The sequence below is a fragment of the Theropithecus gelada genome, chromosome 13, assembly GCF_003255815.1.
Source record: "Theropithecus gelada isolate Dixy chromosome 13, Tgel_1.0, whole genome shotgun sequence".
NCBI classification, from domain to species: domain Eukaryota; kingdom Metazoa; phylum Chordata; class Mammalia; order Primates; family Cercopithecidae; genus Theropithecus; species Theropithecus gelada.
In genome coordinates this window covers 64,647,655-64,673,010 of record NC_037681.1, presented here as the reverse complement: position 1 = coordinate 64,673,010, position 25,356 = coordinate 64,647,655, and the positions used below count along the sequence as shown (strand labels likewise).

General features: G+C 38.0%; 1 protein-coding gene across 4 annotated transcripts in view; it reads right to left on the bottom strand.

The window, feature by feature from the left end:
• PPM1B (protein phosphatase, Mg2+/Mn2+ dependent 1B) overlaps nt 1–25,356 on the bottom strand; it is a 78,134-nt gene that overhangs the window by 29,198 nt on the left and 23,580 nt on the right. For 3 of the 4 annotated variants that reach the window (XM_025354203.1, XM_025354201.1, XM_025354200.1), the window contains exon 2: nt 2,995–3,854. The exons of the other annotated variant lie outside the window; for it this stretch is intronic. In XM_025354203.1, coding sequence (XP_025209988.1) covers nt 2,995–3,840 — 846 coding nt within the window. In that variant the 5' untranslated portion in view covers nt 3,841–3,854. The remainder of the gene's footprint in view (nt 1–2,994; nt 3,855–25,356) is intronic. 4 annotated transcript variants of the gene reach the window in all.

Sequence of the window (25,356 nt, the reverse complement as noted above, 5' to 3'; positions counted from 1 at the left end):
TTTTTTTTTTTTTTTTTTTTTTTTTTTTTGAGCCGGAGTCTCGCTCTGTCACCCAGGCTGGAGTGCAGTGGCGCAATCTCAGCTCACTGCCAGCTCCGCGTCCTGGGTTTACGCCATTCTCCTGCCTCAGCCTCCCGAGTAGCTGGGACTACAGGCGCCCGCCACCTCGCCCGGCTAGTTTTTTTGTATTTTTTAGTAGAGACGGGGTTTCACCGTGTTAGCCAGGATGGTCTCGATCTTCTGACCTCGTGATCCGCCCGTCTCGGCCTCCCAAAGTGCTGGGATTACAGGCTTGAGCCACCGCGCCCGGCCCCGGACAATTTTTTCTATTTTTTAGTAGAGACAGGATTTCACCGTGTTAACCAGGATGGCCTCTATCTCCTGACCTCACGATCCTGACTACCTCATATGGTTGTGAAAATTACATGAGTTAAAATGTGTAAAATATTTAGAACAGCGTTTGGCTTACAGAAAGCAACAATTTACTAATACTATCATGATGATGATTATGATAACCTCCCACGATTTAATGAGTTAAGATGAAAGTACTTATAAATTATGAAGGTATGACAAGTGATGGAAATGTTAGAAAGAACTAAGACTTCATTTAAATCTCTTATCAGGGAAACATCTACTTATTAATGTTTCTGCTCCTCTTAAAGCAGGTAACTACTGAGCAATCGCTAAGTGCTTTCCATGAATTTTTAACTTACAGTTTTTCTGAATAAATTCAAAGTAATTATATTTGATCTTATTGCTAACCCTTGCTTTTACAATACAAATAAATGGAAAGACAAAATTATGAAGTTAAACAGAAATGAAGGTTGTCATAAGTAACTTTCAATAGTTCAAAAACAATTTTAAGTCTGTTTTGTTTCAACTCAAACCTCCAAACTGATTTCAATTTGAATGCAGCTCCATTAGAAGGAACTATGATGGTCAGCTTCCATTAACACTGAATGAATCATGGGCCCCAACTTCTTGTCTGTTATTATCATTCCTCATTTCTGAGATTCTAGGATGCCATCTAGAATCTTTTAACACCATCAACATGAACATTTAATCACTCTAAATTGATAAAAGCTATCAAGTGAAGATATACCACCAGAAATATTTAAACCTCATTCAAAAGGGTTGAGTCAAAATTCTCAAAAACTAGCATCCTTTCAATGGATAAGAGTTAATCTACTAATACAAACTTCTTTCCTTAGTCCAAATTACAGACCTAATAGATTTTTTGGCTATTCCCTCACAACCACATTCTTTCAATAAAATACTATGCAGTCAAGAAAAATTATACAGATCAATACTTATAGGCATGGAGATCTCTCTACAATATATTGTTGGAAAAGGCAGGCTGTAGAATAACAAGTATAATCACCTCGGTTTTATAAAAATACACACACTCACAGGCAGGCAGAAAAGACTGGAAAGATATACACTGCAGCAATCAAAGTAGCTGACTTAGGTGGATGGCAAAATTTTGAGTGTTTGTTTATATTTTTTGTATCATCTGGATTTTTTTCCCAATAATAAGTATAGACTTTTTATATATATATATAATTGGGGAAAACGCTGTTTTCATCAATTAGTCAGGCAACAAACATACGCCTATGCTTGTCTCAAAAATCTGCAGGTCAGAATCGCTTCATTTAGATTTCAAAGACAAATATATTAATTTTAGACCCACTTACTATTTGATCACCAACAACCATCGATACTTCTTTACTTAACTCATCCAGAAGAAAAAAGATACAGTGTGTTAAAAATAAAAATCAGAGGAGCTAGAGGTACCATCATTAAAATTCTTTCAGAAAAAGGCTGTCCACTGACAAGAACAGCTTTTAAATTTTTTGTTTTTGAAACTGTCTCTTTCCATTCTATTAAAAATAAATTGGTATTTAACCAAAATCTGGGCATTTCCAGAGACCCAGAGATCCTTTCTGAAAAACTGTCTGGTTATGCCCATACCTTCCACAGTAAATTTTGGAGTAGGGAGATAGAATGGTTCTAATCTAGACAGAATAAATAAGTCAAATCCTTTATTTATTTCATATAACTAAAGGTCAGTTTTATCTTGATATCTTTTGTTAGAGAATACTTACTCCAGACACTCTGGCCAGATAACTCAAATTTTAATTGAATTATATATAGATGCTGTCAAAAACCCACTTGAAACAACTGAGTATTTTAAAGACATTCAAAGGACTGCCAATTATCTATTACTCTGGACTTTTTTTCTATTACTGGATCAAGCAAATGATTCATAGAAAATTACAAATCTAAATAAACTTCAGTGTTCCACAGGAATTATTCACAAGATTACATTTTATATGAGCCTTTGGTTTTTAATCAGAAATAATACAAACATCTATATGAAAAGAATTTTGTCTTCTACAAAAGATAGTATCCATCAAGTCATGTATTACTTAGAGAGCCACATGTAAATCCTTTTTAGATTGTACTGCCAGGTAAAAGCTGCTTTTAGAAGACAATGAGAAATATACAACCCATATTTTAATTTCAGTTTTTGTCTTCACCGCTAGAAGACTCAGAACTAAATTTTATATAGGCTAGGCATCTAGTACATCTGCCAATATTTTACATGGCTCTTGATCTTTTAGTAATATCTAGTACAGAATTCTACTATATACATATTTTATCAAGCTGCTTCATAATCAGGCGTAAGATGGTTACTGCCAATGTCAAGAAACAGTCACAATTCTGTGTAAATGCTTCTGCTACAGCAACAAGCCATAAAGTACTTAAATGACAACAAATGCCTCAAATTTATCAAGCTTAATTTTCAAATTAGAAGGTTGGGACAGACAGGGATGGCAAAGAAAACAATGGTTTCATTTCTGGTAAAGACAGTATTTCAAAACATACAGCTTCTATGAAAATATTAAGTTTTAAAATTTTAAGTTTGCTTAACTTTACCTACCGTACCTTTTCAAAATTAACGTTATTTTAATGACAAAAAAATTTACATACCTTATGTAAACAAGTGTCCACTACCCAATTGCACACATTTTCCAGGTCATCAGATACCTCAAGCCTAGATTTAACAAATTCACAGAGTTCCTCATTACTCATAACATCCCAGATCCCATCACAAGCCAAGATGATAAATTCATCCTCTTCTGCTCTTAAAATTTCATAAACCTCAGGCTCTGGAGAAACAAGTTGTTCTGTCGGGCCCTTGCCATCAACACACTTGTAATCATAGTCCCCCAGAGCACGAGACACTGCTAATGAACCATTAACACGCTGTATCATCACGCTGCCTCCTGCATTTTGGATTCGCTCCTTTTCCCTTGGATTGCAAGGTTTGTGATCCTGGGTAGAAAAGCAGACTTGTCCATTCCTATACAGAACAGCACGTGAATCACCACAGTTGATAAAGTAGATATGCTTAGGTGAAATCATAACTCCCACTGCAGTTGAACCACTCCTGTCCATCCCATTTCTGAGGTCTGAAAAGTTACGCATGTATTCATCAATTTTCAAAAATCCAGTTCTGATACCATTCTTAACATTTTCCACTGAAAGCTCAAGAGCAGATCCTGATTTTCCAGCTGCCCTAAAGTCTTCATTAGTAGTGATGTGTTCTAATAAATGTGTTGAGCAGTAATTTGCCACTCGGGATCCAGCATGACCATCATAAACTGCAAAAAATGACCAGTCTTCCAAGCCGTGAGGAATACCTACAACAGCTGTGTGTGCATCTTCCATTTCCACTCTCCATCCTTGCATGCTGCTCAGGCCATAACGTAAACCATTCCCAGCACCATGAGCATTATGTTTTTCAGTTTTGGGTTTATCCAAAAATGCACCCATGTTTAGCAATAAATCTGGAAAAAAAATGCAGGTGTTAAATGTTTAAATTTGACAGAAAGTGTATCTACAATATTCCCTCTATAGTCTAGTAACTCCTATCTCGATTTTTTTTAGTATTATTCTAATTTACAGGAACAACAGCAAAAGCCCAACAAATTTCCTCCCCTACATCCTACAGAACAGTGGTTTCTCAGCCCTAGCACATAAGAATAATCAGACTAATTAAATCAGAAACCCTAGGGACGGGACACAGGTATCATCTTTTAAAAGCCTCTCTGGTGACTTGTATCTGCAGCCACGTTGAGACCGCTGTTCTAGGAGAAAGGAAAAACAAGAAATAAAACTTTGTTAATAATTTTCTTCTGATTTAATTTACAAGGTGAGTCCAGGGTTCGACATGTGAGTTTATAGAACACTGGACAATGAGAATATTCAAAACAGTGAGTCATCTTGTTCAATAAATCAAGGTAAAAAGATATGCTAATATATTTTAGAAGACGTTCAAAAGCAAGTATTGAAATCAAGATTTCTCCTCCCAGTGAACCTGAAGACAACCTCAAAATTCAATTAAAACATAAAAATCTCCATTCTACACACATTTGGTTTTACCACTTTTACTATGTATCTACAAAACTGAAAACTGTATCATTACTTGGATTCTGTTAAAAACATACCTTTAATATGGTGCTAAAAAATGACTTCACATTGCTGAACTTATAATCCATTAAGTAGCTACCCAGTGTTGACTGACAAAGACTTAAAATCTTCAGAACTGGAAAGTACTACTATGCATCACCCTCTCCCCACCTACCCAACTTTACTATTTTATTGAATAAAGCTTTCTCAATTTCAAATGACTTAGACTAGAGTAATGGTTCCCAAAAGTATGCAAAAAAATTATCTGGTATGTTTTCTACATACAATGCTGACCCTACACTCTAACTAGGTGACCTTGGGCAAATTTCTTAGTCACCTGTACCTATACCTCATAGGGATGCTGTGAAGAATGAGTCAATGTAAAGTGCTTAAAACAGCACTTAAAACACAATAAACACCATAAAATGTTTGCTCTTATGGCTGCTCAAAATGCAGACTCCATAGCCCTATTCCCACACCTAAGGATTATTTTCAATAGATCTTAGATGGAATCATCAAAAAAGCATGCTGGTGATTTAAGGTTTTGAGAGACACTGGTCTACATTAATTTACCTCCATCCAGGTCTAGGTATCTTTGTGAGATTTTTTTCCAGGTATGATCATTACTGAATTTTAAAATAAAAGTACATATCCCCATTTTTAAAAATCTGATGAACCACTCAATGTATATATGTAAATATTTATAAGTTATATATCAGTTTTATAATTTTCCTGGGTTATATATAATACTGTATTAATAAATTACAAATGTATTTATTGAAAAGGAGTCCTGAAGGGATAAGATTAAAATCATGTAAAAATTATTTTTCATTCTATCAGCAGAATGTCGCATTTTGTACCGAGAGCAATGTAACAGAATATGCTTGATTACTTTTGAACGTGCTGGTTTAATTCTCTGTGATACAAAGATTTTAAAGCCTAGTTCTAAGTACATTTTTATATGCTTGCTTGTATAGGCTATTTCATCTGAAAAGACAACTTTAAAAGATACTTAAATGAAAATGAAACAGAATTGTTGGCTGTATTTATTAAGTCACTTTTCTTTCTTTTTTTCTTTTTTTCTTGGTGGGGGTGGAGTCTCGCTCTGCTGAGTGATGTCATCTCACTGCAACCTCTGCCTCACAGGTTCACAAGCGATTCTCCTGCTTCAGCCACCCAAGTGGCTGGGACTACAGGCAAATGCCACCATACTCAGCTTTTTTTTTTTTTTTTTTTTTTTTTGATTTTACAAATCTACAGGCCCCACCCCCCCAACCCAGCTCTTTTTTTTTTTTTTTTTTTTTTGAGATGGAATCTCGCTCTATCACCCAGGCTGGAGTGCAGTGGTGAGATCTTGGCTCCCTGCGACCTCCACCTCCCGGGTTCCAGTGATTCTCCTGCCTCAGCCTCCCAAGTAGCTGGGACTATAGGCATCCGCTGCCACGTCCAGCTGATTTTTGTATTTTCAGTAGAGATGGGGTTTCACCATATTGGCCAGGCTGGTCTCAAACTCCTGACCTTGTGATCCACCTGCCTCAGTGCCGGGATTACAGGCGTGAGCCACCGCGCCTGGCCAAATTCATTTTTGTATTTTTTAATAGAGAAGGGGTTTCATCATGTTGCCCAGGCTGGTCTCAAACCCCTGACCCCCAGTGATCTGCCTGCCTCAGCCTCCCAAAGTGCTGGGATTACAGGCGTGAGCCATTGTGCCCAGCCTTAAATCACTTTTCAATCCCATCTATCAATTATGGAAAAAAGTTTTGTTGCAGTTTTCATCTTTCCTGATGCTTCTGCAATTAAGGTACTGCTCTTTTTTACACTTTAACAAGCAGGTTCAAAATCCACAAGAACTCTTCATTCAGAAGTTTTTTTAAAAGTTTAGAAATTTCAATTTCCAAATTTGTTTTTCATCTGGGGAGGGATAGCATTAGGAGAAATACCTAATGTAGGTGACGGGTTGATGGGTGCAGCAAACCACCATGGCATGTGTATACCTATGTAACAAAACTGCACATTCTGTACATGTACCCTAGAACTTAAAAAAATTTTTTTTAAATAAAATAAAGGAGAGAAGGAAGGTGGGGTCTTCAATAGAAAGCTATTAGGGTCTCTAAGAATGGGAGGGAGCCTGGAAGGCCAACTGGAAAACCATCAGGAAACAAAAGAGCCCCTGAGGCTAGGCTGCAAAACCGAATGAAGGTTACACCAACAATGGCTTTGCTTACCTACTGCGCATCTTTGTAAAGACTCCTACATTTGGTTTTCTCTCTGAAAGTCACTTGCTCAAGATGCAGAGTCCTGGGAAGTGCTGGGAACGGGCACTTAATTGACTAAGCATATGTCACCAGCACACCTTCTGGCTGAATCACTAATTCCATTATTTTGCAAATTGGTAATTTTTTTTTTAAAGTTCCACATTGATCTCATTTTAAATCTGGGGTTGTCCCATAATGATTTTATTTTTTAAATATTATAAACTATCACACATGTAAGAGTTTAATGTGTTTATATAGTTAAGGAGTAATAAAACAAACATGCATCCAACCACACTGTTTAAGAACTAGAACATTATAAAGCCTACTACTTAGCCTCTCTCCAATCATACCCCTCTCTGTCCCAAGGTGGTCACAATCCTGAATTTTGTAATTAGTATCCCTTGTAGTTTAACTATATTAATGTGTGGTTGTTCTGTTTTATAGATTTGGCACTTTTCAATGATACAAAGTGCAGTATGTACTATTATGTTAATATTTATTTTTCCTGGGCAACATTGTATTTCTGAGATTCATCTACATTGATGCAGAGTTGTAGCTCATTCACTGTATTCCCTTGTACGTGCATATCATCCATTCTGCTATCAATTAACATTCAAGATATTTCTCATTTTTTCTTTAATGTATAATGCTCTTTTGAACAACCTTGGTGCAAACGTATGAGTGTTCCCAGACAATATAATGCAAATTTGACAGTGTAATAAAGATTATCTTTTTTCCACCAACAAAAATCATGAAATCATTAAATCATTTCCAAACATTTATTTCACAAATGCCCTCTACTATACTACTTTCTTTAAAACAATTACTTGCTTAGTAAGTAATCTTGAGTGTAAAGATTAAGAGTGAGAATGTGTTGGTGGGGGTTGTCGTGTGTATGTGTAATGGGGGTAAGTGAAAGAACCTACTTCTCACCTTCCAAAATGGGAGATCAATAGATAATTCCCAGAATTGAAAAATCAAAAAGCAGTACCAGAAGCACATTATTTAGAGATACGAAGATAAATTCCAAAAGAATCAGATGTTAAGGGTTCAAAATAGGCCGGGCGCGGTGGCTCACGCCTGTAATCCCAGCACTTTGGGAGGCCGAGGCAGGCAGATCATGAGGTCAGGAGATTGAGACCATCCTGGATAACACGGTGAAAACCCGTCTCTACTAAAAATACAAAAACAAAATTAGCCAGGAGTAGTGACAGGCGCCTGTAGTCCCAGCTACTTGGGAGGCTGAGGCGGCAGAATGGCATGAACCCGGGAGGCAGAGCTTGCAGTGAGCCAAGGTCGCACCACTGAACTCCAACTTGGGCAACAGAGTGAGACTCCATATCAAAAAAAAAAAAAAAAAGAGTTCAAAATGGTTGTTTCAGAAGAAAGTTCTCCAAGAAGAAGAGTGCAGAAACCACCAAGTCTTGTAGAATCATTTAGTTAAATTATGAAAATGTATATTTTAGTTTAAAAAAAAAAAAAACTAAATTTTTAAAAAGCATAAAGTAAAACAATATCCCAGTAACTCCAATTTGGTTATATTAATGTATGCAATTATCACATGTCCCCTGAAAATATATACATCTAACATTTATCAATAAAAATAAACAAAACAGTCCTATAAATAAGCAAACAGCAAACATGACACAAAAATGAACCAAAAAAAAAAAACCCTCACAAATGCATCTTAAATTATGCCCAACCTTACATTAATAAGAGAAATGAAAATTAAGACAATACCAAAATATCACTTTTCATGTATCAGACTGACAAAGATCAAAGGCTTGGTAATCATTCTCCTGGTGATGTTATATAGAAACATACTAACATTGCTGATAACAACAGACTGGCAGAATCTCAGTGGAAAGCTAAATTAATTTAATAAAAATCTATCAAAATTACATTTGCACATATCACTTAACAAAATTCTAAAAATGTGCCCACAGGTTTACTCCTGTCTGTACAAACTAACTATTCACTGCAGTGCTGTTAGCAAAAGTAAACATATAAAACAATATTTGTATTACTCACTTGGGAACTGATTAATAGGATGTTATGATACCTATTTAACATAAAACATCATATGCTACAATTTGTAGAATATATATATATATATACACACCCACACACACTTGTTTATTTATATGTGTGTACATATTTGTATTCATTCTCTGGAATTAATCCACAACTAGAAATCTTGAAGAAAAGAAGGAGACAGGAGTGAAAGAGATACCTTCCATTATATACAATTTTGTACCTTTCCATTTTAAACTGTGAATGTAAGATCATTTAATGAATATTATTTCAACTAGGAAAATTGCTTCAGTGAATCTTTTTTTAGCAATCAGAAGCTACAATCTATAAAAATCTAAAGAATTATATCTAAATCATATATCAATATATCAATGCCCCAATTTTTTTTTTTTCTGCAAACAAATCAAAGAAACGATCACTCACACTGGAACAGTGAATGAGCCATTAAGACTCAGCATATACATCCTGTTTTTAAAAATGAATATCATTTCCTTGAAGTAAATTCATCGGTGAACTCTACTTAAAAACATAATAAATAAAACACATGAATTCTACACTCAAGGCAGAGTAAGAACTGGGATGCAATGGCCTCTGTTAAGTCAGCATCAAACTTTAATAAAGCATATAAAAGAGATGTATATTATCACAGTAACTGAGGGAAAAGTTCCTTTCTGGAAAAAATGTAGAACAAGACTAAATATTTAAGGCTGCTAAAGCATCAAATTCTTCCTAACTGAATTGCAATTCTGTAAGAGATGAAGTGAACAAATTTCTTGTGATAAATTTTATAACTTTATAGAAATAGGATTAATGACACTTCCCTAGACAACAATATAAATACTACAGTTTGAAGTATAATAGCAAAAAATCCAACATGTCTACTAATTGAAGACATTTCTTCAATCTAAGACACTGCAGTATGAGCATACTTCAAAGAGCCTTGATACAAATGTGTTATTGGAGATTCTTATGTAGCAACATACAGTTACAGGAAAACACAAAACAAGGGTTCCTTATGGGTAACATGTAGACTCAAGATTACCCTTGCCAAAACTCTAGAAACAATAAAAGCTAACATTAACAGTCTCTTTACTGTAACCAGGCACTGGAACCTACATTAACTTCATGCGTATCAATTCATTTGCAACAATATTCAAAGGTTTATTACTGTCCTCATGTTATAGATGAAGGCACTGAGTCACAGAAAGGCTAAGCAACTTGTCTGAGTAGGTAGCAGAGCTGTTCTAACGCAGGCTGTCTGGCTCCGGAGGTGATGCACTTAACCACCACCAACACACACAAGGGTAAATATTAAAAGTATGCCAGACTTTTTCCTCCAGAGTTGAGACAAATCTCTGTTTCTTCACTTGAACAAATATATATGTATTTATAGGTAAGAGCTTTGATTCTGCTTTCTTTTACATACACTATGTATTCCATTAGCAAATTCTATCAATTTTACCTCCAAATATAGCCCTAATTGGTCCACATCTCTCAATCAGTAGCTGCATCATTTCAGTCAAAGTTGTTATGATCTACTACAATAACCTCTTTAACTTTAGCCTCTCTATTCATTCTCTAGAGTGACCTTTCTTAAGCATAATGGAATCATGTCTCCGGACATCCCAATGAATTTAGAAGAAAATTCAAACTTAGTACATCTATCTCTCTATGATCTGACCCCTGCTTAGTTCTTCAACCTTACTTCCTGTAACTCTTCAGTTACCATTTACTGTTCTCTAGCCACAGTGGCCTTCTATTCCCCCAATATACCGAACTTGTTTCCCATATCTAGACCCTTAGATTTGCTCTATTCTTCCTAGAATCACTCTCATCCCTCCACCTCCAGAGGTGCATGGCTAGCTCCTTCCTGACATTTAGATCTCAGCCCCAATGTCAACTTAGAGAAACCTTCCAGACTATTCTCCCAACACCATCACATCTCATTTTCCTGTTTTTATTTTGCTCATAACTTGCTGAAATTGTTTTTCATCAAATTCTTTGCTTTTATACCCTGATCAGAATGTAGGCTCTATGAGAAGAAGAAGGGCATCTGTCTTGTTCATTATCATATTAACAAAATTACCATGGCACTTAGTAGGCACTCCATAAATATTTGTGGAATAAACAAATAAATGAACAAATGAGCATCAAATGAAATATCCATTTTACTATAAAAAAATACACATTCACTACCACTCACATTGCAGAGGCCCACTAGAAGATGAGTAAACCAAGGTTACCAACTCAAGCTCATTAAAGCTGGAAAATATAAACACTTCAGTCTAAATTAATATAAGCTCCCTGAACTGCCAAACATATAAAGCACCATATTCAGTTCTGAGAATCACATTTTAACTGACATTTGACAAAGAAAATATATCCTAAAGCAGAACAATGAGAAGAGCATAAAGTTCAAAAAACACATTCTATAAATAAGGTTTGAAGACGCTGGGACTGCTTAGAATAGAGGTGGTATTAAGTCCTAACAGGGCTGATAGTGAACGCTGAATTCTTCTAAAAGAAGAAAATGACTTATTCATTTGTTCCAGAAGGCAGATCTAGAACAATGGATAAAAGGCATATTTGCTACATTAAGCAAAAGGCATAAAATATGCTACATTAAAAATGAGTTATCTAGTTAACGTTAAAGACGTGTTTTAAGAAGATTATTTATTAGGGATACTGAAAGAAGGGGTATAATCAAGCCCAAAACTGGAGTATAGTTGTTCTTCAATCACTCAACATCTTAAAACTTACATGCTGATTCTCCACCTGACCTCACGAAGGATTTAAAAAAAAAAAAAATGGCCAGATGTGGTGGCTCATGCCTGTAATCCCAGCACTTTGGGAGGCTGAAGTGTGAGGACCACTTGAATCCAGGTATTCAAGACCCACCTGGGCAACGTAGGAAGACTCTGTCTCTACAAAAAAAAAAAATTTAATTTTAGCTAGGCATGGTGGCTTGGGCCTGTAATCCCAGCTGTTTGGGAGGCTGAGGTGGGAGGAACTCTTGGGCACAGGAGATCAAGGCTGCAGTGAGCCGTGATTGCACCACTGCACACAGCCTGGACCACAGAGCAAGACCTTGTCTCAAAAAAAAAAAAAAAAAAAAAAAAAAGCAAAACCCATGATACCTCTATATCAAAGCGTATCTATTGTTTATAAATACATGGAAACCAAGATGCATCACCTTGGTATCTACTGCATCATAAAAGCAACAGTGCCCTTTACAAGCTAAAGTTAGAACAGAGCTGAAAAAAAGAACAAATGAACAAAGAGAGGATGGATAAGGAGTACAAAACAGAAATTTCAATCCCCCACTAAAATGATGGATTATCGTTAATACTACTTACAAAAAATACATTGTATTTGGTAACACAAAGCAGTTATTAATAACACAAAGAAAAACAAAAATATTTGTACTGTTATTTTAAAATATAAAATCTGCACACAGAAAATATACAAAAACCAAAATGGTTGCTATGAGACTGAGGATGTTATGGAAGTTTACACACTCAATAATATTATCTTTAATTTGCTCTGTGTCAATAATTGTTAAAGTTGATTGATAGGTACACAGAGGTTCAGTATATATTATTTCCACCTTTATGTATGTCTGACATTTTCCATAACAATTTTTTTTTATGGAGTCTCGCTCTGTCACCCACGCTGGAATGCAGTGGCACAATCTCCGCTCACTGTAACCTCCACCTCCCGGGTTGATGTCATTCATTCTCCTGCCTCAGCCTCCTCAGTAGCTGGGATTACAGGAACTTGCCACCACACCCGGCTAATTTTTTGTATTTTTAGTAGAGACGGGGTTTCACTATGTTGGCCAGACTGGTCTTGATCTCCTGACCTTGTGATCTGCCCACCTCGGCCTCCCAAAGTGCTGGGATTACAGGTGTGAGCCACCACGCCTGGCCAGGACCATTTCTTCCTAGTAGCCATATATGGAATACTTGTGATTGTAAAGAAATTTTAAACTGCAAAATACATAGTGAAAAAACTGCTTAAACTAATTCAATCTCCCTTTATTCCCCAGTAATTACAAATGCTGACACTACCTGCACTTTTACCAGCCGTATGACCAAAAGTAAGAATCTTCAACAGTCTTAAGAGCATGATGGGGCAGACTGCAGAGAGGTCTGGTCCGAAACCAAGCCCCTGCGGAGACAACCAGGGAAGTAATCTGAGAGAGTTAATGGCCCTCGTACCTCTTATTATTTCATTTTTGCACCAGAGGCACATTATGTTACGCTTTTACCTTATTTGAGGGACTAAGGAATAAGCAAATACTTCTGTAGTGCTTGTTCTGTGGTAGGCTCTGTCTTAAATGCTTCACAAACATTAACTTATTTAAATTCTACTCTTTAGAAAAACAAATATCAAAAAAGCAAACAATTCTCAGGGAGACTTTTAATAAAAAATCTTTAGGCTGGGCGTGGTGGCTCACGCCTGTAATCCCAGCACTTTGGGAGGCTGAGGCGGGCGGATTACTTGAGGCAAGGAGTTTAAGGCCAGCCTGGTCAATATGGTGAAACCCCGTCCCTACTAAAAATACAAAAATTGGCCAGGCATGGTGGTGGGTGCCTGTGATCCCAGCTACTCGGGAGGCTGAGACAGGAGAATTGCTTGAACCTGGGAGGTAGAGGTTGTGGTGAGCCAGGATCATGCCATTGCAGTCCAGCCTGGGCAACAGAGCGAGACTCCATCTCAAAAACAAACAAACAAGAAATCATAAAACTTCAAAAAAAGACAACCAAATATTTCAAAATTCTCCTCCTTACTGCAGTTGGCACACTTTTTTAGAGGGGGTACATGGACATTGGCAAGCCTTGCTTAAGAACAGCACAATCTGTCATTCCCATCTGCTTCCTATCAAAGAAAATGAGGTGGTGTTAGGGATGCTTCAGGCTCATGGATAAAATTTTTGCCAAAGGTTTCTGAAGGCTAGTATGTTGCTCTTTTGACTAGAAAAGTAACATAAATAGCAATAACAATGCCTCATTTTTTAATGAGTTCTATATGTCAGGCACTACACTAAGATACTGATATACACTGTATCATTTAATTCTAAAAACAACCTGGTAAGGTTAGAACTATTTATATTCTCATTTTACCATCGAGAAAACTGGGATACCTAGGGTATCCAGACAACACAACTAAGTGGCAAATCAGAAATCTAACCTATTAAGACTAGCCTAGACCTTGCATTCTCAAACTCTGGGCTTCAGTGGCTAATGTATTACAAGCTTTTTTCTTCCTTTTAAAAAATAAATAATAGTTATATAAATGTTCAGGGGCTCAAAAGGCAACGCAGTGTCATATCCCTGATTGGCTATTGACACAGATAAACAGAATTACTAGAAAAACTGGTGAAATCCAAAGACTAGAGTTTAGTTTAACAGAATAGTAATGTTAAGTCTTTTTATTTTTGATAAATGCACTACAGTAAATGTAAAAAGTTAACATTAGTGGCCAGGTGTGGTAGCTCATACCTGTAATCTCAACACTTTGGGAGGCCAAGGTAGGAGGATCACTTGGGCCCAGGAGTTCGAGATCAGCCTGAGCAACATAATAAGACCCCATTTCTACAAAAAATTAAAAACTTAGCCAGACATGGTGGCCCAGGAGGCTGGGATGGGAGAACTCCTGAGCCTGGGAGGTTGAGGCTGCAGTGAGCCCTGATTACACCACTGCACTCCAGTGGTATGACAGGTGACAGAGCAAGACCCTGTCTCAGAAAAAAAGTTAACGTAGAAACTGGGTGGGGAGTAGATGGGGAAGTCTCTGTACTACCTTTGCAAACTTTTCTGTAAATCTGAAATTATTTCAACATTAAAAGTTTATTTAAAAAATGAAAACTAAAAGGTAAGCTTCAGTTAAGTCATTCCACGTACAGTGCTGGATGAAGCAAGGTAGGCTGGCTATGGAAAATCTCTCCACCTGTGATTTTGCCAATCATGCTAGGTGGCTTAGAAATGTATCCTAAAAATACCAAGATTATATAATAATTGGAAACTCTGATCCAGTGATTCTATTTCTGAGATGTTATAACTACTCTTGGTCTATGACAGATCGTTTTCTTTTTTAATGGATAAATAATCTGAACAACAAAATAACGTAATACTGGATTATAACCCATACTACAAATATTCATGAGTCTGCTGATAAAAATAAAGGATTGAATATGTAAATGAATGGGGATACCAGATAAATCTTTAATGCAGAAGAATGCCAAATAATTTATGTAGATCTTCCACCTTCAAAGAGGTCAAGCACAACTTCCCACCCCCTAAGCGTAGACTGGGCAGTTACCTTCTTTTCAAAAAGTACAAAATAAAAACGAGGGAGAGAATAACTCTACAGTGGAGAAACCTGACAAACACTACCTCAGCCAGGTAATCAAACTTGACATTAACGGTTCATATTCTTGGTATAACCTAATGAGAAAGGCACTTTACCTCAGTGGCCTTCCTCCAAAACAAAATCCATAATAACCCCAGTCAAATCATAAGAAAAGCATTAGAGAAACTCCAATAGAAGGCTATCCTACAAAATATCTGACCAGTACTCCTCAAAATTGTCAAGGTGACAAAAAACAACGAAAGCCTGAGAAACTGCCACAGTCAACAGGAGCCTAAGGAGACATGATGACTAAATGTAACGTGGTACATCCTTAATGGGATCTTGGATAGAAAAAGGATATTAGGTAAAAACTAAGAAAATGCAAATAAATGATGAGCTTTAGTTAACAATGTATCAATATTGGCTCACTAATTGTAAGGGCTCAAGTGGGCAGTTCTCACTTCGGTTTTCTCATATTATTGCATACAAATATTGGCTGGGGAGAAGGTCACCTGAAAGCTCACTTAACATGATTGGCAGTTGATGAGGGATGCTGGCTAGGAATTTAGCTGAGACTGTCCCAAGGATTATCTGTATGTGGCCTCTCCAGTATGAGGATCTCAACACTGTCAGGCTTCTTACATGTCACCTGGTTTCCCAGGCAGAGCTACATGGCGTTTTCTGTCCCACCATCAGAAGTCACTTCTGCTGCATTACTGGTTACAATCAAGTCACTAAGTTCTGTTCAAATTGAAGATAAAGGAACGTAGACCCCATCTCTCAAAGATTACTAAATAACTTGCAGACATGTATTTTTTATTTTTAGAGATAGGATCTTGCTCTGTCACCCAGGTTGGAGTGCAGTGGTACAATCATAGCTCACTGCAGCCTTGAACTCCTGGCTTCCAGCAATCCTCCCACCTCAAAAGTGCTGGAATTACAAGTGTGAGTCACCACACCTGGCCTGTTTGGTAGTTTTAATACACGTCTGGGCTGGGCATGGTGGCTCATGCCTGGAATCCAAGCACTTTGGGATGCCTAAGTGGGAGAATTGCTGGAGGCCAGGAGTTTGAGACCACCTGGACAACATAGCAAGACCCTATCTCTACCAAAAAAAATGGGGAAAAAATTAGCCTAGCATGGTGGTGTACGCCTGCAGCATCAGCTACTTGGGAGGCTGAGGCAGGAGGATCACTTGAGCTCAAGAGATTGAGGCTGTAGTGAACTATGACCATGCCACTGTACTTTAGCCTAAGTGACAAAGTGACACCCTGTCTCTTGAAAAAAAATAAGAAAGGCCAGGTGGGGTGGCTCACGCCTGTAATCCCAGCACTTTGGGAGGCCGAGGCAGGCATATCACCTGAAGTCAGGAGTTTGAGATTAGCCTGGCCAACATGGTGAAACCCTGTCTCTACTAAAAATACAAAAATTACCCCAGGTGTGGTGGCAGGCGCCTGTCATCCCAGCTACTCAGGAGGCTGAGGCAGGAAGATCACTTGAACCCGAGAGGTGAAGATTGCAGTGACTACGCCACTGCACTCCAGCCTGGGTGACAGAGTAAAACCCTGTCTCCAAAAAAAAAAAAAGCAAAAGACTGGAGGTTTATCTTGCAAAGGATGAACTACAGAGACTTCTGGGTTTAGAGACAGCAGATTTAGCTGAGGGCCAGAGTAAGAAGCCTTATAGAAAACCAGTGATTTAAACTATAAATTTGCATAATGAATGCTGATATGCTCAGCCTTCTTTACCAACTCCCAAAAATCAAAGAAATCACAAGCAGGCAACAGCTCTATTGCTCTCTGAGGAAATTCAATAGTCCCAGAGAAAGCACCCACACATTACTTACACACAGGAATACTCCATAAAATGCTTAGTCTCCACAATCATCCTACAGTGAGGCCTATCTAATGACATCCCTGTCAAGGCTGTCAGGGCTACACTTAAATATGAAGAGCTATGCAAAGATTACCAGATACTGAAAGGAAACATACAACATGAAAAGCAAAATAAATCAAACAAAGAAAAAGGAACCCGAACGAAAAAATCATGCAAGGACTAGGGGAAAAAAATCTTCAAGAGAAATAAGAGAGTATTGTATTCACGAACCAAAAAGATACTAAAAACAAACAAATGAACAAACAAACCAGGCTGGGTGATGCAGTGGTTCATGCCTGCAACCCCAGCGCTTTGGGAGTTCAAGGTAGGAGGATTGCTTGAGGCCAGTAGCTCAAGACCACCCTGGGCAACAAAGTGAGACTCTGTCTCTGTAAAAAAAATTTTTTTAGCCCAGGCACAGTGGCTCAAACCTGTAATCCCAGCACTTTGGGAGGCCGAGGCGGGTGGATCACCTGAGGTCAGGAGTTCGAGACCAACCTGGCCAACATAGTAAAACCCCATCTCTACTAAAAATACAAAAATTAGCCGGGCATGGTGGCACTTGCCTGTAATCCCAGCTACTGGGGGGCTGAGGCAGGAGGATCACGTGAACCTGAGAGGCAGAAACTGCAATGAGCTGAGATCATGTCACTGCACTCCAGCCCGTGCAACAGAGCAAGACTCTGTCTCTCAAAAAAAAAAAAAAAAAAATTTAATTAACTGGGTTCAGTAGCAAGCACATGTAGTCCTAGCTACTAGGGAAGCTGAGGCGGGAAGATTGCTTTAGCCCAGGAGTTCAAGACTGTAGTGATAGACCACTGCACTTCAGCCTGCATGACAGAGTGAGAACACGTCTCTAAAAAGAAAAAAAATTCAAAATAAAAAAATTCAGAGGAAAGAAAAGTGCTTTTTAAAATTAAAATGGCATACAAATGGCCAATAGATATGTGAAAAAATGCTCAACCTCACTAATCATCAGGGAAACGCAAATTAAAGGCACAATGACATATCATCTCACACCTGTCAGAATAGCTATTAGGAAGATAAAGATAACAGGTATTGGTAAGGATGTGGAGAAAAGAGAACCCTTGTACACTGATGGTGGGCATGTAAATTATTAGTCATTCTGGACAACTATCTATTCCTCAAAAAACTAAAACCAGAATTACTGTATGATCCAGCAATCCCACTTCTGGGTAACCCTAAGGAACTGAATTCAGTATGTGGAAGAAGTATCTGCACTCCCGTGTTCACTGTGGCATTATTTACCAAAACCAAGTTACGCAATCAACCTAAGTGTCCATCAATGAATGAATGGATAAAGAAAATGTGGTGTATATATACACAATGGAATACTGTTCAGTCTTAAAAAAGAAGGAAATTCTGTCATTTACAACAACATGGATGAACCTGGAGGATATTATGCTAAGTAAAATAAGCCAGGAATAGAAAGACAAATATTGTATATTCTTACTTGCACGTGACATCTAAAACAATCAAACTCACAGAAGCAGAGAGTAGAATGGTAGTTACCAGAGGCTGGGAGGGTGGTGCAAAATGAGGAGATATTGGTCAAAGGATAAAAAGTTGTGGTTAGACAGGTGGAATAAATAATAATTATTTAAGGTGACAGGTATGTTCATTAGCTTGACTTAATCATTTTACACTGCATACATATGTTACAACATCATTCTGTACCTAATAAATATGTAAGATTATAATGTCAAGTTAAATAAAACATTTTAAAAATAAAAATGACAGGCCAGGCACGGTGACTCACGCCTGTAATCCCAGTACTTTGGGAGGCCCAGGCAGGTAGCTTGCCTGAGGTCAGGAGTTTGAGACCAGCCTGGCCAACATGGAGAAACCCCATCTCTACTAAAAACACAAAAATTAGCCAGGCATGGTTGTGGGCTGTAATCCCAGCTATTGGGAGGCTGAGGCAGGAGAATCGCTTGAACCCGGGAGATGGAGGTTGCAGTGAGCCGAGATCATGTCATTGCACCCCAGCCTGGGCGACAGAGCGAGACTCCATCTCAATAAAACAAAACAAAACAAAACAAAACAAAATTAAATTAAATTAAATTAAAATTAAAATGACAAAATTTTCAATAAAAGGTCAGAAAATCAAACTGAAAAAAAAAAAAAAAAAATCCAAAGTAAAATCCCCCAGACCCTTCCCCCTCACAAAAACCAAATGGACTCAAAGTCGTAAAGAATAAAACTAAGAAAGCTGCAGGATCAGTCCTGAAACTAATAGCTATTACAGAAAGAACAAGAAAAGGAAAGAGAACTAAACACCCTAAGTGTCAAGATTCAAAGGGGAATCAACCTCATATACACACAGAGACACAAAAAGCAACTGAAATTTCAAAACACTGGTGATAAGATAAAACCTAAAATTTCTCAGAGGGAACAAAGGGGAAAAAATAAGTCAAACATAAAGAATTAGGAACCAGAACAGCATGAGAAATCTCCAGAGTGATATTTGGTAGAATAAAAATGCATATAATTTCCTGGAGAATTGTTGGTTATAGAGTATCCACCTAGAGAAATGTTCACATATATACAAGCAGAAGCATACAATGATGCTGACACAATGTAATTCTCTACAGAATTTAAAAGTATGGATTACATTAACTTGTATCCTCATGAGTAAATCAAAACAAAAGTAGCTGGAAAATGATACATACAGCGTGATGTCATTATGCAAAATTATAAAATTTACAAAGCAATAGATTAGTTCACATACATGAATATGTGGCAAAAGTATTTAAAAACATGCTTGAGTAGTACAAACACTAAAACTACTAAGACCAACTTGACAGTACTTACTTCTAGGGAAATAGTGAAGTGGTAATATTTAAAGTTGGTTAACATTTCTCTATGAGATCAATTTGAAGCAAACAGCAAAATGTTAATATCTGTTAAATCTTAGTGATGAGAACATGGATCCTTATGTTAAGAATCAAAAATGTTCATGCTGCAAGACTATTCAAAAAAGCTGCAACACTGATATAACAGTTCATGTCTCAGTAAAATCTTATTTCAATACAACAATTGTATACAATTTCTTTTATTATTAAATGGTCATTAAATGCCCATTTCCTTGACAAATATTACAGTAAAACTTAGTCAACAAAAATATGGGTACTTGCTCTGTTCAATTTATGGAGTGTGAAAATGCTATGTAAACACATATGTAGAACAGAAACTGTTTAGCCAAAATAAATGTCACTTCTGCTTTAACAGACGCCTGGTCTAACACTTACAAATAAAAGATCAACTCATTTAAATGTATCTGCCTACTAAATTTTTTGAGAGTTCTTTAAAATTACTTTCAAAAGAAATGGGAAAAAATATGCCTTAAAAAGTGAGAACAACCAAAAGGGTGAAAAGCTTCAAAAAGTGATATAGGAAAAAAAGACATGAAAGTTTCAATATTTTCTCAAAATCAAATATACTTGGCCAGGCACAGTGGCTCACACCTGTAATCCCAACACTTTGGAAGGCTGAGACGAGCAGATCACCTGATGTCAGGAGTTCAAGACCAGACTGGCCAACATGGTAAAACTCCATCTCTACTAAAAATACACAAAAAAATTAGCTATTAGTGGGCACCTATAGTCCCGGCTACACAAGAAGCTGAGGCAGGCGAATCCCCTGAACCTGGGGGCAGAGGTTGCAGTGAGCTGAGATTGGGCCACTGCACTCCAGCCTGGGCAACAGAGCAAGATGGTCTCCAAAAAAAAAAAAAAAAAAAATCAAATATACTTAAATTTCTCTACTCGTATCAAACAATAATCTATACACAAATGCCTAATGGTAGCCTAATCTTTTGTGAAATATTTTTGTAATGAAAATATTCACATTCATACACTATAATTCATATAACAAAAGGGTTTCCAGTTCAAGACAGGTGGAACAAAGTCATTTATCTCTAATCCCTCCCAATACGCCATCAAAATGTTAGCAAAGAAAAAAATTTTAAAAAGGTGTAAAACATGAAGCAATGAAAGATTAAGAGCAGGAAATGGGGGCAAGAGGTATGCCATCAATTGGTAGAGGTATCAAAAGCCTTTGGAAACAATAAAGCAGATAGAAGCAGTGATTAATAAAAAAACAATGGGCAGGGTACGGTGGCTCACGCCTGTAATCCCAGAACTTTGGGAGGCCGAGGCAGGTGGATAAACTGAGGTCAGGAGTTCAAGACCAGCCTGGCCGACATGGCGAAACTCCATCTCTACTAAAAATACAAAAAATTAGCCAGGCGTGGTGGCAGGCACCTTGTAATGCCAGCTATTTGAGAGGCTGAGGCAGGATAATTGCTTGAACCTGGCAGACGGAGGTTCCAGTGAGCCAAGATTGCGCCATTGCACTCCGGCCTGGTAACAAAGACTCTCGAAAATAAATAAATAAATAAAAATAAAAAAGAATGGAAGGACCAGCAGCTTAGCAAGTTAGAACTGCAGAGGGAATCCTAGACAGGTTGAGAACTCAGACACAGTACGTTCACAGATGTAGGAAAATAGGATCATGCCTGCAAGTAAGAATGAGGGTGAAACTAAGTTATAGAGAACCATCAACCCCAGTCTCCCCTCAAACAGACAATAAAGCAGAAGTGTTCTGTCTTTTCTCAAGAAACTTAACATGAATTCTCTATTCATATTTAAGAATAAGTATAAACAGCTAAGGATAATGAGGCATGTGAAGAAAGAAAGGGGGAGGGGGGAGGGAGGGGGGAGGGGAAGGGGAGGGGAGGGAGGGAGGGGGGAAGGAGGGAGGGAGGGAGGAAGGAAGGAAGGAAGGCAGGCAGGCAAGCAGGCAGGCAGGCAGGCAGGCAGGCAAACTGGGCATAGTGGCTCATGCCTGTAATCCTAGCACTTTGGAAGGCTGAGGCAGGAGGATCGCTTCAGGCCAGGAGTTGAAGACCAGCCTAGGGAACATAGCAAGGTCCCGTCTCTAGGACAAATCAAAAAATTAACCAGTCATGTTGGCACGTGCCTGTGATCCCAGCCAATTCAGGAGGCTGAGATGGGTGGACTGCTTGAGCCTGGGAGGTTGAGGCTGCAGTGAAACATGATCGTACTGTTGCACTCCAGCCTGAGCAACAAAGCAAGACCCTGTCGAGGGGAGGGCAGGGGAGGGGAGGGGAGGGGAGGGGAACGGAAAGGAAAGGAAAGGAAAGGAGCAGCACTAAAGGCATGATAAACAGTGGGAGAAGAGAAGGAAAAAACTACTTAAAAAATAAAAGATTTTTTCTTTTAAATCAGAAATCAGAATCCTCAGATTGAAAAAGATACTTCATCTTGCTTCCATAGAATAACAGGATGTGGCCGGGCGCGGTGGCTCAAGCCTGTAATCCCAGCACTTTGGGAGGCCGAGACGGGTGGATCACGAGGTCAGGAGATCGAGACCATCCTGGCTAACATGGTGAAACCCCGTCTCTACTAAGAAATACAAAAAACTAGCCGGGCGAGGTGGCGGGCGCCTGTAGTCCCAGCTACTCGGGAGGCTGAGGCCGGAGAATGGCGTGAACCCGGGAGGCGGAGCTTGCAGTGAGCTGAGATCCGGCCACTGCACTCTAGCCTGGGCTACAGAGCGAGACTCCGTCTCAAAAAAAAAAAAAAAAAAAAAGAATAACAGGATGTTAACAAATGGAACATAGTACAAAAAAACAGCCTTTCAGATTTAAACATGACTGCCTCAATCCATCCCCCTTCTTAAAAACAAACCCCAAAAATTCTTGATGGTTTTTGGAAGTTAAAGTAAGCCAAAGCGATCTCCTGGACTGTATATCAAATTTAAAAATTTAAAGGTAAAGGCCGGGCGTGGCGGCTCACGCCTGTAATCCTAGCACTTTGGGAGGCCCAGGCAGGTGGATTACAAGGTCAGGAGATCGAGACCATCCTGGCTAACATGGTGAAACCCTGTCTCTACTAAAAATACAAAAAATTAGCCAGGTGTGGTGGCACACGCCTGTAGTCCCAGCCACTAGGGAGGCTGAGGCAGGAGGATGGCGTGAACCTGGGAGGCGGAACTTGCAGTGAGTGCGCCACTGCATTCCAGCCTGGGTAACAGAGCGAGACTCCATTTCAAAAAAAAAAAAAAATTTAAAGGTGAACATCACAGAGGTTGAATCCAGGAAATGCAATGCTGGACCAAACAAATATTCCAGAAATAGAGAAGAAACGAAATTATCAAAGAAACAATAAAACAAAAATAATTTTTCAGAGCTGAGGGATGATACAAATACTCAGACTCAAAGCCTACTGCTTGGCAGAGAGGCAGAGTAGGGGAGAGATCCCATGTTTAGACAGATCATTATGGACTTTCAGATGGCCAAGAATTAAAAAAAACTTAAAAGCTTTTGGAAGCAGTATGGCGCTTCTTCAAAAAATTATAAATAAAACAACCATATGATCCAGCAAGCCACTTCTGTGTATGTATCCAAAAATATTGAGTGGGATCTCAAAGAGGCATTTCTATTTGTACATTCATGATCATAGTACCCATATTATGCATAATAGCCAAGAGGTAGAAGCAACCCAAATGTTCCATGACAAATGAATGGATAAACAAAATGTAGTATATACATAGAATGAATTATTATTCAGCCTTAAAAAAAAGTGAAGGAAATCCTGTCACATGCTACAACATGGACAACAGGTCAGTCACAAAAAGACAAATACTACATGAGTCCACTTATATAGGGTATCTAAAACAGTCAAATTCATAGAAACAGAAAGTAGAGTGATAGTTACCACGGACTGGGGGTAGAAGGGGAAACGGGAAGCTGTTGTTTAATGGGAACAGAGTTTCAGTTTTGCAAGATGAAAAAGTTCTGGATATCTGTTGCATAATAATGTGAATATACTTAATACTACTGAACTGTATGCTTATTTTTCTTTTTTGCAGCAACCATGGCCTGATAGGAACTGTACACTTAAAAACGGTTAAGATGGTAATGTTATTTTATGTGCTTTTTGTACTACAATTACATTTTATTTAAGCTTTTGGGGGTAAAAGTAGTTAGAAAGTCATCTACACAAAAAGAAGAATCCAAATAGCACGAGACTTCTCATCAACAAAACTAGACCACAGAAAATTTCTTTGACATTCCATAGCAGAAAATCAAATGATAATGTCTAAATGCAAAATCATTAATAGTTGTATAAACCTTTTAGTTAAAAATCAGGCCAGGCGCCATGGCTCACGCCTGTAATCCCAGCACTTTGAGAGGCTGAGGCGGGTGAATTGCCTGAGTCCAGGAGTTCGAGACCAGCCTGGGCAACATAGTGAGACCCTGTCTCTATTTTAAAAACTTCAAAAATTAACCGGGCATGGTGCTGTGTGCCTGTAGCCCCAGCTACCTGGGAGGCTGAGGTGGGAGGATTGCTTGAGCCCAGGAGGTGGAGGCTGCAGTAAGCCAAGATGATATGACTGCATTCCAGCCTGGATGACAGAGTGAGACTGTTTCAAAAGAAAAAAAGCTTGTACACATGAAATACTTAAAATAATATGCTTCTATCTTCAAAATTTAACTGATGCCACATATATTCCAAAGGGTTACCAAGAAATATTTCTATGATATAGCCAAGTACTCTTCACTTCCAGCCTGTTCCTAGACAATGTGTAGATTAAGGGCTTTCATTATTATAAAACATTGCTAAAATAAATGATAGTAGTAATAAAATCTAACAATCAGCTTATGTTCAAAGAGATGTTTGAAAAGTCACATACTACTAACAACATTCCAGGACCTTACAGAACATACTCATTCACAAACACCTGCATCAAATACTAAACACTGCTTGAATGAGAAGCAAAAGAAAAACAACTACACCCCATCAGTAAACTCACAGAAACAGAACATGTAGCTTGCATCCTTTCTTCCAATTCTCAGTATTTTCAGAATTAAATTATTTAAGTCCTCTCCTCTTCCAAATCAATTCTGAAGAACTGTACTATCAGTGACATTCGCTTAGAATTTTCAAAATATAACTGATATTCAAAAGGGCTTGAATAATTGTTTAAGAGATATTTTACAGTTTTCATTAAAATTGCTGAATAACATTGGCATTGACCACACCCAGGTCCAATGGCAAGGAGATGTTACTGATAAAAATAGGCTAGTCTAATAATTCTCCAAAAGCTGGAAACTACAGCTCTACATTAGAGCAAGATTATGAAAACAAATTTATTCAGTAAATCAGATTCTCTGAAATTATAATTGAGAGACCCCAGATACAAGAATAATTTAGATTTTCTTGTCCTAAATCAAAAGCTCAGCTAGAAATTTCAAACTCAGGACAACAATATAACTTATCCCTCTCCAAGCCTTTCAATAAGAAAAATATAG